Raw genomic sequence first — 12,928 nt, 5'->3', positions numbered from 1 at the left:
ACCGAGGCAAATGTGAGTGAGAACATTGGGCGAGTGAGTGAAGGGTGCCGCCACTCAGGGAAACTGTTAAAACGCTGCCGAGGCCCCGGATGACGCTTCCTTGAACGGAGTCTAGTCTTGGTTAAATGGCATTCTGCTGTACCATATCTCATTCTTTCATAGATTGCAACTGGAATCTAAGATGTGTCTGTAACTTTGGCTATCTCCTGTGTAAACATAGATGCTGGCCTCTATACTACAAATTTCAGTTTGCTTCCCTCTGTATCTCCCTTGTTTTGTGCAATTCCCTGTATCTTCTTTATTTTGTGCAGTATTTAGTTCTGTAATGTTTGACACAAAAATTGTGGCAGATTACAGATGTGTAACTTCAAAAAGATTTTCAGCTTACCTGATTTTTGTCTTGTAGTTATTATAGTGTAAATAAAACTAGTGGTTTGTGCTAGAGTTCTCTTGAATATGATGGTGTAATATAGATAAGGAAGGGAGAGAGTGGTAATGCATACGTGCAAGACAACAGTGGCTCTGCATCTTGAGGAGAAACATGTGGTACCACACCTGTTGTTTCACGCCACCGACTTAAGGGTGGTACCATCCTCGTCTAAAAATCTAAGATACAATGAGAATTTTTTTATTGGACCTCTCAAAAAAATATTGACATTTTAGCACAATTTCAAATACTTTGACAATGACAACAAATTTGATTTTTGGCATGTATAATCATCTGTTCATTGATGAGTTTCAAGCAAGTATTACACAAGATAAAGGAAACAGGGAAGCAAATTAAAATGTAGGGAGGCCAGCATGTGCTAAGCAGGAGATGGACTGACGGAGCCGTGGACCAATCGGTGACGAGCTTGTACATTTGTATAAACTGGATTGTGTAACAATTATTAGCTAATTCTTTTCTATACATTGAGGATGGCATGAGCACGACACACTCCGCACTGCCCTCGTCACCACTTGTGCTTTTTAATTAATTTATGATGTCTTGAAAAATAGTGTATTAATTTGTTAACATACACTTAAGACTAGACTAGTCTTTAGTACACTATGAATTATGTATACTTATTTATTTACAAAGGAAAAGAATAAAGTGCAGTTAAGTCCTGAATGTTTGTAATAAAAGAATATTTATGCACATCTCAGAATTTCGTCCTTACACTAACACATTACTTTGCACTGAATCACCTCCAGTCACATCATACCAATGAGAATCATCAGTGTGAGAAGAGTGTTATCAGTTTACCAGTAGGAAAATGTACTGGTAATGGTGAAGTCCTGTCCTGATGGCTCCAAGAGCCAGCATACACTCGCACTTAGCAAGGTGACTGTGGCACTCTTAACAACAATGCACATTAATCTAAGACCAGCTTTATGAAAATTATGTAAGTTAAATTATCATAATGTAACTTAATATGTTAAATTAACTTTCATCATTTCATAAATTATGTAAGCTAAATTAACATCATTTATAAGTGTTTTTGCTTTTTATATATTCATCAATCTCCTCAATTACATTCATCACCATTATCAACTAGAAAACTGTAATGCATGAAAGTCAGACAATGCAATTACTAATGAAATTCCACTAACAACTTTAAAAAATGACCTCGCCAAATGAGAGTGTACAGAAGATGCATCATTAGGACTAACAGGCCACTGGACTTTACAAAAATTAAAGGCCTGATGTGACAGCCAGCACTAATCATAGTACACAAGGTGTTAGAAAGTTCTAAAACCAGTGAAGGGAGAGAGATAGGAGAGGCTAGAAATGTAACACTTGAAATGGAGGATGGACAGGTTGAGTAAGACTGAGCCACAAGTCGTTGCAACAGCCGATGTACACACCAAGTAAAAAAAAAAAAAGTTATTGCTACACGCATTATACCAACATGAAAGTTTCTAACATTCTGCATGTATAGGAGACTGGACCTTGGAAATAAAGAGGTTTGAAAACTTTATCACAGTAGTAACAAGTAAGGCACTCATGCCAAGGCTGGAAAAGTATCACAAAATGTTGAGCCTCTATTAGAACCTGCACCCTACAAAAATAATATACAACTAGTGCTACTCAGGAACTCCTATCTAGGTAAAAGGGTCTCTGGTGTCTGGGCTGCCTGACAGGCTGGCTCATAAGGGGACATGGTTAACCATCACCTCACTATATAAATGACATTATAGTTAACCACCTCACTATATAAATGGCATTACTTCAAAATATCCATTGTCTGCATACTTTTGTACAATATTAGATTATTCTATAATTTGTGCACTGCAGTACAATTTGTTACAGTTTGGGCTATTCTAACATTTACCAAGAAATCCAGACTTTTGAATTCTACTTATAAGGATTCCCCTGACCCTATTTTAGAAAACAACACAACTTACTGTGGCCCAAGTCACACTGCTTACAATGTGACCAAGGCATATCCTAAGTAGAAGGTTCCCTCGAGGCCAAAGCTCTGGGCCGCTTCCAAGGCACGCAAGAAAACACTAGCCTACAACACAGTATGCATCAAATATCCACTGACAAGCAACACCTGTGCCTGTCTGCTAAGTTTATTCAGTTTTAAATACAGCAGGATCACAGTTTCCATAAATTTCATCTTGACAGTCCATACTTCTTGTACTCTCTGGGCTGGCATCCTCTAAAGGTGTCCAAACTGCTAACATTTCTTTAATATGTGCTGAGCAGGAGACACAGCCAGCACAGGAAGAAAAGTGCATCATCCTTCTGTACCTTGAAGTTCTTACAAAAATTAAAACTCAATTTGTCTTGTGAATTCCTTTGTTGCCTCAATACTTTTTGTTTAACATTTCTCCTCTCAACCCCTAATGACGTATTTCAAGCTTCACAGATGTACGCATTGATTTCCAGAGAATTTAATGTTTCCTCTAGCAACCCGGACAAAATTACCAATAAATTGTATCAAACAGGTCAGAGTAAATTTATAAGGAGATGTACATGTCTTTTAACCATAATTCAAAGGCAAAGCTCTTCACCAGTGTCACAATGCTTCAAAACTTAACTGCATAATTTTTTTCTTAGCTTCATACTTAATCAGGGGAGCACACAATGGAGTTTTGATCTTGAATTGCTGCTGTGGCATCTGATCTGCGTCTTAGTCACTAATGTGTAAAAGACCAAACTGTTCATTCAACGAGGCTCAAAGGTGACGGCACAAGTTTTGCATCACTAGTCATGTGACTCAGAGGTGCGTCCACTCCTCTTCAGGGCTGTCACTGGCTGACCTGCTCTCAGGGGGAAGTGAACCATCCCTCCCGTGTCCCTTCAGTGCATACTTAAAGTTGCCATATGGGATTGTGGGATTGATGCACTCCACTGGGGAAAGGATGGATGGATGCTGGAATGTGTTGTCCTTGCCCATGTCCTTGCCCAGTTTAGTCTGGGCTGGCTGGTGGTGAGGAAGGAGGGAGGGGATGCTGCCTCGGCTCTGGGCAATGTTGACGGGCAGAGGAGTAAGGCCGTCACCCTGGTGCGAGGTCAGCACCCGGAATACCTACATGGAAGGTTCGTCATGAAGTGTGTGAGTGTGTGGAAGGATGTTACACGTCAGGCAGTGATAGGAAGCTGCACTAGTACTCAACAACCCATTACTGTAACCTCAAATAAATACCAAAATGAAAACTACATTACTGGACAATGAAGTGAACATTCGAGTCCTTTGCTGGAGTGATAATTGATATACAAGAAATAGTAAGTTTGGGACATGGCTACATAATAATTTTTGCAAGCTTTTACTGGTGTGAACAGACCAGACAACATGTGTCTACCTCAGTGTCAGGCACGTCACTGAACATCAACAACCGTCACCACCACTAATTACTACAACCAAGACAACAAAACTAGGCAAACCTCCCTGAAAATAAATAAATGAAGAAAAATCTTGTACTCACTAAGTATAAACACAACCATTACCACGTACTAAATTTTTACATGAATCTAATACTACTACTACAGCTTCAAGACTGCCATCTGTCCACACACATACACATACATGCTACTGCCTCACCTCTACTCATGCTACCACTGTTTGTCCCTGCTTACTTTACTACTTCAAGACTGCCATCTGTCCACACACATACACATACATGCTACTGCCTCACCTCTACTCATGCTACCACTGTTTGTCCCTGCTTACTTTACTACATACATGAAAACAATGTGCAATGTAAAAATCCCTTCAAGGAAATTCATACGTAATCTAAATCAAACGAGCAATTACATGTGGCTATGAGCATATACTACCATGCCACTACATACAAAATTCTCTCTCTCTCTTACCTCATTTAGCGTGGTCTGGGACACATCATATTCAGTGATTCCCAAAGATTTTGCTGCATTGAGAGTGTCGAAGATGAGTTGCAGGGACATCTGACGACTCACCTCCACTACCAGACTCAGGTGATGCTGCTCCTGAAGGATGAGAGAAGTTTGAGTAGTGTGTGTGTGTGTGTGTATGTGTGTGTGTGTGCACATAATGCTCATAGGTCACATATCACAGACTACGACATTTATTTACTGTTCTTCATATAGTTTACTTGAACTCCCTCATTAGTCTGGCTGAGAGTGTCTTTCATGCCTCACCTTCAGCAGTACTTCCTTGAGATGACTGCGCAGGTAATCCACCACGTAGGTCATGTCTTCAATGTCCCTCGTCTTCAGCCTCACCGTGTACCTGTCGCCGAGTCTGCAAGAGTGAGTCTGTCAGTGTGTGCTCTCAAGGTGGTGATGGGAAGGAAGTACAGTGACGTGATGCAGCTGCCATGTATAAGCCTAATGGGTTCTTGCAGCTTCCATTATTTTCTTGTGTTCTTGTGTGGCAGCCATGTGTGGATTAATGGTGCAGTGAGAAGAATCCGTAAGTGTGAATATGACAAACTGGGAACATGAGATAAATACTTGAAAGAGAGTTAAAGAGTTACACTGCCCCTTGAGAAAATGCATTCAATATTTTTCTCACATTTTCCTGTTTGTACACTTATGGATTCCTCTAACTGTACTGTCAATTCACACACTGTTAGAGGAATCCTTAAATGACTTAAACATGGGACATGAGACTGATGCTTGAAAGTTAAGGAGTCACACTGCTTGGTGAGAAAATACATTTCCATGCATATTCCTGCATGTACACTTACTGACTTCTTAAACTCTACATGAGATTGATGCTTGAAAGACTTCAGGAGCTACACTACCCTGTGAGAAAATACCTGCAACATTTTCACACATTTTCCTGCATGTGCACTGCCTGTGAATTCTGAATATTTCACCTCATGCTGTCAAGACAAAGTATACAAACTGTTGTCCCTGTGCTGCCTCACCGGTGCTTGAGGTAGTGTGGTGAGCCAAGGCAGACAAACTGGCCGTTCACCATGATGGCCATCCTGTGGGAGAGCTGGTTCACTTCATCCATGGAGTGTGATGTCAGCAGCACAGAGCGACTGTCCTGTGACACACTCTGTATAGCGCGCCACACCAGCCGCCGTGATGCTGGGTCCATGCCTCTGTGTGCAGGGAAGGGTGGTGTGTGAGGTGCATCTGTTGCTGCTGTTGTGGAGAATTACTTGAAAATGGTTAAAAAGTGAGCAAGGGGAACAATGGAGTGAGTTCACTGTTTTAGGAAGTGTGATTAATTTTCTTTCACGCCAGAGGCTTCCCTCCTCACATCTAATGCTCTCTTGACAATGTCCATCCATCCCATTCACAGTCTTCCTGTTATTCCTTTATTCACCAGTCACTTCCATTCTGACAACAAGCCCAAGCCATCACAACACTTTCCATTTTAATTTAATTATTACTAAAATTTTTCATTATAATTTTCACTGATATGAGGGTGTTGAGTTTCCTGAGGTTTGTAATGATCTACAGTACAAATGAACAGATTCTCTGCCTCACGTGGTTGGCTCATCCATCAGCACCAGGAGAGGGTTGCCCAGCAGTGACAGTGCCACTGACACCTTCCTCTTGTTGCCGCCAGACAGATTCCGCACGTAGGTGTTTGCCTCTCTGCTCAGGCCCAGCTGCTTGATGGCCTGCTGCACCACCTGTCAGCACCACCATCAGTCAGCTTACCACTGTCTCTCCACACACACACACACACACACACACACACACACACACACACACACACACACACACACACACACACACATACCCAGCCCCTTGTCTCTCCCCCTACACACACTCAGCCCCCTGTCTCTCTTCCCCTTCCTACACACCCACCCCCTTGTTCCTCCCCCTACACACACACCCAGCCCCTGTCTTTCCTCCTACACACTCAGCCCCCTGTCTCCCCATACGCCCTGCCCCATCTTCTCCACACACACACACACACACACACACACACTCTCTCTCTCTCTCTCTGAGGCTGGTGTGACGACTTGCCTTGTTTGTCCTTGGGCCAGAAGCACCCCTGATCCTGGCCATGTTGGTAAGCACCTCTTGGGGGGTAAGGTTAGGATCCAGGGCATTCTCTTGTGGGCAATAGCTGAGGATAGGTGTGGACAGGTCCAGCGCCTCCTCAAGCAGCAGCCCATTCACCAGGATCTGACCCCGGGATGGCTGCAGGTCGCCCGTTAGGCAACGGAAGGTGGTGGTCTTGCCAGCACCATTCAGACCCAGCAGACTGAAGCACTGCAAGGTGATGCACACTTATTAGTTATCACTGTCACCCGCCCATTACAACCAGGGGCAACATGGCTTGCCACACCCATTACAACCAGGAACACAGCCTGTCACACCCACCTCACCACGCCGCACAGCCAAGAACAGACTGCCCACTGCCGTGATGGGGGGGCTGCTGAAGTCCCGGCCGAGGCCCACCAGCCGCAGCACAGTATCGTAGAGGGAGGTGCCGCCACACTGGATCCTGCCAACACAAGACAGTAAGATGGTCAGTCTGTGTTATGGCTCCTCATGCAATATAAACAAGCTACTTCCCCCATTTCTACTGATGTGTGTTGAGCAATAAGAATAACAAGCAAGTCTCCCCCACCTCTGCTGACGTGTGATGATTTCTCGTGCAGTAAAAACAAGCTACAGTAGTTTCCCACATTCCTATTCTCCTTTTTGCGTTTCATTTCTCTGCCAGTACACCAATATCAAAATAATACAACTACAAACAACAAGCTAGTTCCCCATTTCTACTGACAGGTCACATGATGATTAGACAATTATCTTTTGAGTCTTGTTCCTCTGCCAGTATAACATAAAAACAACATTAACAAAATAAACATCTCACTTGATCCTCTCTGCTGCCACATCCTGGTCTTCCTCAGCTGTCCCGGCCACAGGCAGTGGGGCAGGGTGGGGTTTGGGCCGGGGGCAGAGGAGCAGTGCCCAGCCCACCAGCGCCCACACACTAAGGGCCACCATGTACACCCCCAGGCCACCCTGCAGGTCACTGTCCCACATGAATGGTGACTGGTACAGGTCCATGTCAAACCGAGCCATGATAGACGCCTGAAATAAGGTAATGTATTCTTGACCTGTCCATGAAGTAAATGAGTTTTGTAGAATATATGAAATACAATAAAGAATACAGCACTGCAATGTTATTTCAAGTCCTTCCTTTGATTTTTTTTAACCTTTGTGTCTTTTTAGTCTCTTAAGGAACTAATTTTTCTTTTTTCCTTTCATCTCTTTTTCTTATTGGCATTACACAACACATTGGGAATGAGGAAGTAGAAACCCTTGTGTAGTGAGGCCATGGGAGGAACAGCACACCAACCCACACTAACCCATACCAGCCAGCCAGCACGGCAGGCCTAGGAAGCACTCACCCTAGTGTAGCTGGCGGCCATGTCCTTGAGGCTGCAGGTGAAGGTGAAGGGCGGAAACACCAGGAACACATACTTGATCACTGCTGCTGTGTCATTCATCCCCTGCAAGGTGTACCAGATGGACGAGACACTGTTAGTTCTCTGTTGTGCTTGGTTCATCTTCCTCTGGATCTCTGAGAACTACTTGTACGGTGTTTGATTCTCTCTCTCTCTCTCTCTCTCTCTCTCTCTCTCTCTCTCTTTCACATGAATTAAAACAATACAAATATTTAACTGGTGATATATGCAATTAAAACTAAGACACCACACCCTTCTCTCTCTCTCTCTCTCTCTCTCTCTCTCTCTCTCTCTTTCTCTCATACAACAGGTGCAGTATTTCTCTAAGTCACAAGAGGCCAAGCACAGACAAAACATACTCCTGGGGCACAAGTCAGCCATCTTGCCCCACACTCTCTCCTCCGCTGTGGGACACAGCAGAGGAGGCGGCGATGCAAAGGCTGTTACTAATCTCATGATGCAAACACAATGACCGTACAAAGACTAGTAATGTAAGATGCAAGATGGAGCTTGTGTTAACTTGTCTAGTGTTTCATGGGGTGTACTTGCCTCTGGGCCTCTGGGAATTCTACATCAAATATTCATCATTTCATGTTTTGTTTCTATTAGGACAACAGGCAAGGTAGGAAAAGAATAAATAAATAACAATCCTATACAAATATTGAGATTTGATTTCTTTGCTGTGTCTTCATATGAATGACGGTGATCAGTATTGTGAGGATGGAGTAAATTTCTTGCATATAATGGATCAGCTCATTGACACCAAGAAGAGATGACTAGAGAAGTGGAATTCATGAGTAACTGACATGAGGTAATGTCAAAGCACAAGACAGAATACTGCAGTACACAGACATGGCAGCAAGATGACGGCACACAGGTGACTGCAATTCAACAAGTCAAATCCCCCTAACACCCTTTCCCTATTAGTTTTTATGTTTTTTTCACATGATTCCTGTCAATGTGCTGCCTGCAAGTCCCAGTGTGTCCCAGTACATCATGTGAGCTGTCATCTGTACACTGTTACACTTCAGGTTTCTTACTTTTAACAAGCAAAGACTTCTCTGTTCTCTACTCTTCTGTGTACTTCAGAAGACTGCAACTTAAAATAACCACAGGAAATCAAGCTTTTGTCTCGCTGAAACTTGAATTCCTGCAGACACATCTTGATAAATCATTACAGAAACAGGTAAACAACAAAGACTGCTGAAATATTTGGCAATGCAGATCTATGGAGCAAGAGCCACTCAGGGACATCCAAGGCTCGGCCACAAGGTTACACAAAAGCTGTAGGTACTAACAAAAGTTTCCTGACTAGGCTACGAGGGAACAAGGCACAGCGGTATGTTAGGAGGGGCGGCTGCGGCAGCGACACATGCACGGCCACACCCGCATCCTGATAGCATTCACTAAGTACTCACAATGGCTGCCGACGCCCTCTCATAATCCCCCTCCTGAGTGGGTAAGGGAGAGTCAGTCCTCATGGGGGGAAGAAGTTATACAAGTGACTCACCATTTAAACTCAGGACTATATTGTGAAACACCTGCTCATTCCTTGACTACTTTCAAAAGCATCTACTTGAAGTTGCACAGGTTTTTGAGGGTGTTTTCAGGGTTCTAGTGAGAGATAAACAAGATTTTCATATCATTAACAGGAGAAACACTCTTGAGAACCTGGCTACTCATCTCTGTGGCCTTTGAAAATAGTCATGGTGTGAGAGCGAAATGTTTTTGAATACAGGCCTCATTCACACGGTCTCTATCAAGTGTGACTCTTGACTCTACACTTGCATCATGTGACTAAGTACCTACATGCACACTTTCAAAGTGACACACTTGCTGGACTAAAACCACTCAAAACTTTTCAATGGACTTTACAGCATCAGACATAAATTCAACACCTTAAAGTCTTTTGTAGTGTCACCTCATATACTTTGACACACATGCATACTTTCAAATTGACTTTTACACACTTGCTGAACTAAAAGCATTCAAAACTCTTCAATGGACTTTACAGCATCAACCTTCAATTACACATCCCCTAACTTCTTTCAATAAAAGTATCACTGAACTAATGAAAACTATGAAATAACGTACAACCTGATCCAACCACCTAATGTAACTTGTCGAAGGACACAACTTGATATAATACTTCTCATTATCAAGCAAGCCATACTTTGCTTCTGTATGATTAGGATGAATTTTATAAACCTTGCTGCTGATAACTCTGTGGACACCCTGAGGCAAAGACAGTATTCTGGCAGCAGCAAAAAGACACTGCACAGCCTTCTCTGCCAAACCAAGCCACCTAGAATGCTCTCTCCTACACCACATCACTATGAAATGCAAAAAAATCTACCTAGGTATTTATCTCTATACCAAGCTGGTTATCCCCATGTAGGGCAGCCCAGACAAGGTGCGCACACACACACACACACACACACACACACACACACACACACACACACACACACACACACACACACACACACACACACACATCATTCACACCCTTAGCACCATCAGCAGCAGTAGACTATCTATCTATATACTAGGCCAGCAATCCCACATGGGGCAGCTTAGACAAGGCACCACACTCACACTCACATATCATTCACACTTTCTGCCCCGTCAGCCCCTGGTGGACAAAAGGACAAAAGTTGGACAAAAGGACAGTCTCATGGACCACCACACTACATTCCAGGAGCTTAGGCATAGCACAGCTGGCCATATCTATTTTATTTTAAACACCAGCATTTTTCCTGTACATTCCCTCAACAGCTATTGTAACCTTCCTAATACACTACCAGTACTCCCCAATGCAGCCCCTCTGTCACTCCCATGGTGCTCCCCCATCCCTGAGGACTCACCTTGATGTAGGACATGACCTGACACACCACCAGCAGCAGGGTGGTGATGAGTCCCACCCCGAAGAAGGAGCAGAAGAAGAAGAAGACGGCTGAAGCTTCCGTCCTGAACCAGCCCTCCAGCAGGTAGAAGAGAGGCAGGATGCTGAGTCTGGGAGGGAGAATGACGGCAGTGGTGACAGTGACGGCAACACTAATGACGATGGTGAAGATGTGAAGAGACTGATGTTTCATGTTGGCAGTTACAGAGATGATGGAAATGATGGTTCAAGGTGAAATACAGATAATGACGAGTTAGCGATTCACACAAGGAACTAACATTAACGCATAGCTGTCTCTTTAATGCCACTGACCAGCCACTGGCCTGATGGGAAGAAATAAAGGTACTTACAGGTGGTGTGGCAAGGACCAACACTACCTACATGCACGACTCATCACCATACTAGGCAATTACACTCTCTCACAATGCAGTGATCCATCCACATACCTATCGTTACACCCACACGCTCATACACACACCATTCACTCTTAGTCTCCTGTTTTCTTTAATACAACACTTATCTAAGGAGTACAATTCACCCATACACCCTCGTCAGGACCTAAAGATCTGCTGCTGCTGGGTGTCACCTTGTCCCTACTCACCCATACAGGAAGGCCAGGAGAATGAAAGCTGCCAAGTTCTCCCTCCATATGAACTGCTGCTCCTTGAATGCCAGGAACACCACAGAGATGAGCACAATGTTCAGCACCACAACCTGAGGAACAACGCTCGTGTTACGCTTCACTAACAAACGGGTCACACAAGTTATTACGACCTGTCTATTACACAGGCCAATTTTTTTTTTTTCAAGTGCTTTTTGTTGTCTCATCCATCTCTCATCAGTGGTTTTGCATTAATCTTGATCTCATTTCATTCCCAGTTGTTTTATTCAGACCAAGCACCACACACACACACACACACACATCATTCACACTCTTACCCCCATCAGCCCCTGGTGGAAAGGGACAGTCTTGTGGACCACCATGCTACACACCAGGAGCTTAGGCACTGAAGAGCTTATCATCTTAACATAACAAAGAGCTTCATTTCTTCACACACTGCACCTCTCTCTCTCCCATTCTTTCTTCACACACTGCACCTCTTCTCTCTCTCTCTCTCTCTCTGTTCCTCACCGCAGTATCCCAGAGAGCACTGCCAATCCAGTAGGTCTTCTTGGACAGGCCAGCAAGGTGTAGGAGTCTCCTCTCGCCCCGCACCCTCTCGGCCACCACACAGCCCGCAGTGGCCGAGCACACCACTGTCAGTGCCACCAGCACCAGCAAGCCAATGCCCAGGTCAGCCACATGTTGTTGTCTGGAGAGGAAGATGTGTGTTAAGTGCATGCAGAAACATAGGTATTCCCAGACAGCAGCCATGGGAGACCAAGGATTCTGAAGCACTTCACTGCTCCACACCACTACTGTCAAAAGCCTCCAGTTGAAGCTACACTGGCTTTCTATGGATGTTTTTATGATTTTAGTGATAAATATACCACAAGATCTTTACATTATTAACACTGTCCCTAAAGAAAAGCCAAAATGATTACACAAACCTGGAGGATGAGCATGTGTAAGAGGAACACCAAAAAGGAAGGTAAAATATATAAAGGAATAAAAAAAAATAAATAAAGGCCCACTGAGGTGCCAGTCCCTAGAGAAAAAGCCAAAATGATAATTCAGAACAGGAGTATTCAAAACACCACAGAACACCCACATGCTCATGCTCCACATCCCGTGCAGGGTGAACACGATGGGGTGGTTGACGGCGGTGATGGAGTGGTGAGGGCCAGCCAGCCGCTGCAGCCGGGCATTGTTGAGCAGGTTGATGTAGGCTGGCAGGGCGTGGTAGGCTGCATTGTCATACCACACCAGCGCCCCTGGCCTGCCCTCGTCGCCCTCCCTCGGGTCCCTCACGCCCAGGGTGATGCCGCCGTGTCTGCAGGAGGTCAGGGTGGGTCAGTATAGTCCTGTGCTGGCTGTGAAGGGCTGGTGCATACTGTGAAGGGCCTCTGGTAATGTAGTTTTTCTATCTATTTTTTTATATAAGAAAGGCACTGGCCAAGAGCAATAAAAAGAACAAAAATAAAGTCCTAATGCGATGCCAGTCCCAAAGGAGATGTCAAAAGGATCATTTAAAGTGGAGGATACTGGCAAAGGAGATGTCA

The 12,928-nt window shown here is 44.2% G+C and overlaps 1 protein-coding gene across 1 annotated transcript in view; it reads right to left on the bottom strand.

Annotated features, from left to right (window-relative positions):
• Positions 1 to 1,099: 1,099 nt before the first annotated feature.
• LOC135094826 (uncharacterized) overlaps positions 1,100 to 12,928 on the bottom strand; it is an 82,255-nt gene continuing 70,426 nt past the window's right edge. The window contains exons 78-91 of the mRNA XM_063995234.1: positions 12,478 to 12,699; positions 11,898 to 12,078; positions 11,367 to 11,479; positions 10,728 to 10,875; positions 9,279 to 9,311; positions 7,804 to 7,905; positions 7,263 to 7,483; positions 6,767 to 6,890; positions 6,407 to 6,655; positions 5,918 to 6,066; positions 5,344 to 5,526; positions 4,610 to 4,712; positions 4,307 to 4,438; positions 1,100 to 3,521 (exon numbers count right to left, since the gene is read on the bottom strand). Of these exons, the coding sequence (XP_063851304.1) occupies positions 3,210 to 3,521; positions 4,307 to 4,438; positions 4,610 to 4,712; positions 5,344 to 5,526; positions 5,918 to 6,066; positions 6,407 to 6,655; positions 6,767 to 6,890; positions 7,263 to 7,483; positions 7,804 to 7,905; positions 9,279 to 9,311; positions 10,728 to 10,875; positions 11,367 to 11,479; positions 11,898 to 12,078; positions 12,478 to 12,699 (2,272 nt within the window). The 3' untranslated portion in view covers positions 1,100 to 3,209. The remainder of the gene's footprint in view (positions 3,522 to 4,306; positions 4,439 to 4,609; positions 4,713 to 5,343; positions 5,527 to 5,917; positions 6,067 to 6,406; positions 6,656 to 6,766; positions 6,891 to 7,262; positions 7,484 to 7,803; positions 7,906 to 9,278; positions 9,312 to 10,727; positions 10,876 to 11,366; positions 11,480 to 11,897; positions 12,079 to 12,477; positions 12,700 to 12,928) is intronic.

The sequence above is a fragment of the Scylla paramamosain genome, chromosome 47 (assembly GCF_035594125.1).
Source record: "Scylla paramamosain isolate STU-SP2022 chromosome 47, ASM3559412v1, whole genome shotgun sequence".
In the NCBI taxonomy this organism is placed as follows: domain Eukaryota; kingdom Metazoa; phylum Arthropoda; class Malacostraca; order Decapoda; family Portunidae; genus Scylla; species Scylla paramamosain.
The sequence above is the reverse complement of the archived record's forward strand: the minus strand, read 5'-3'. Positions and strand labels throughout refer to the sequence as shown.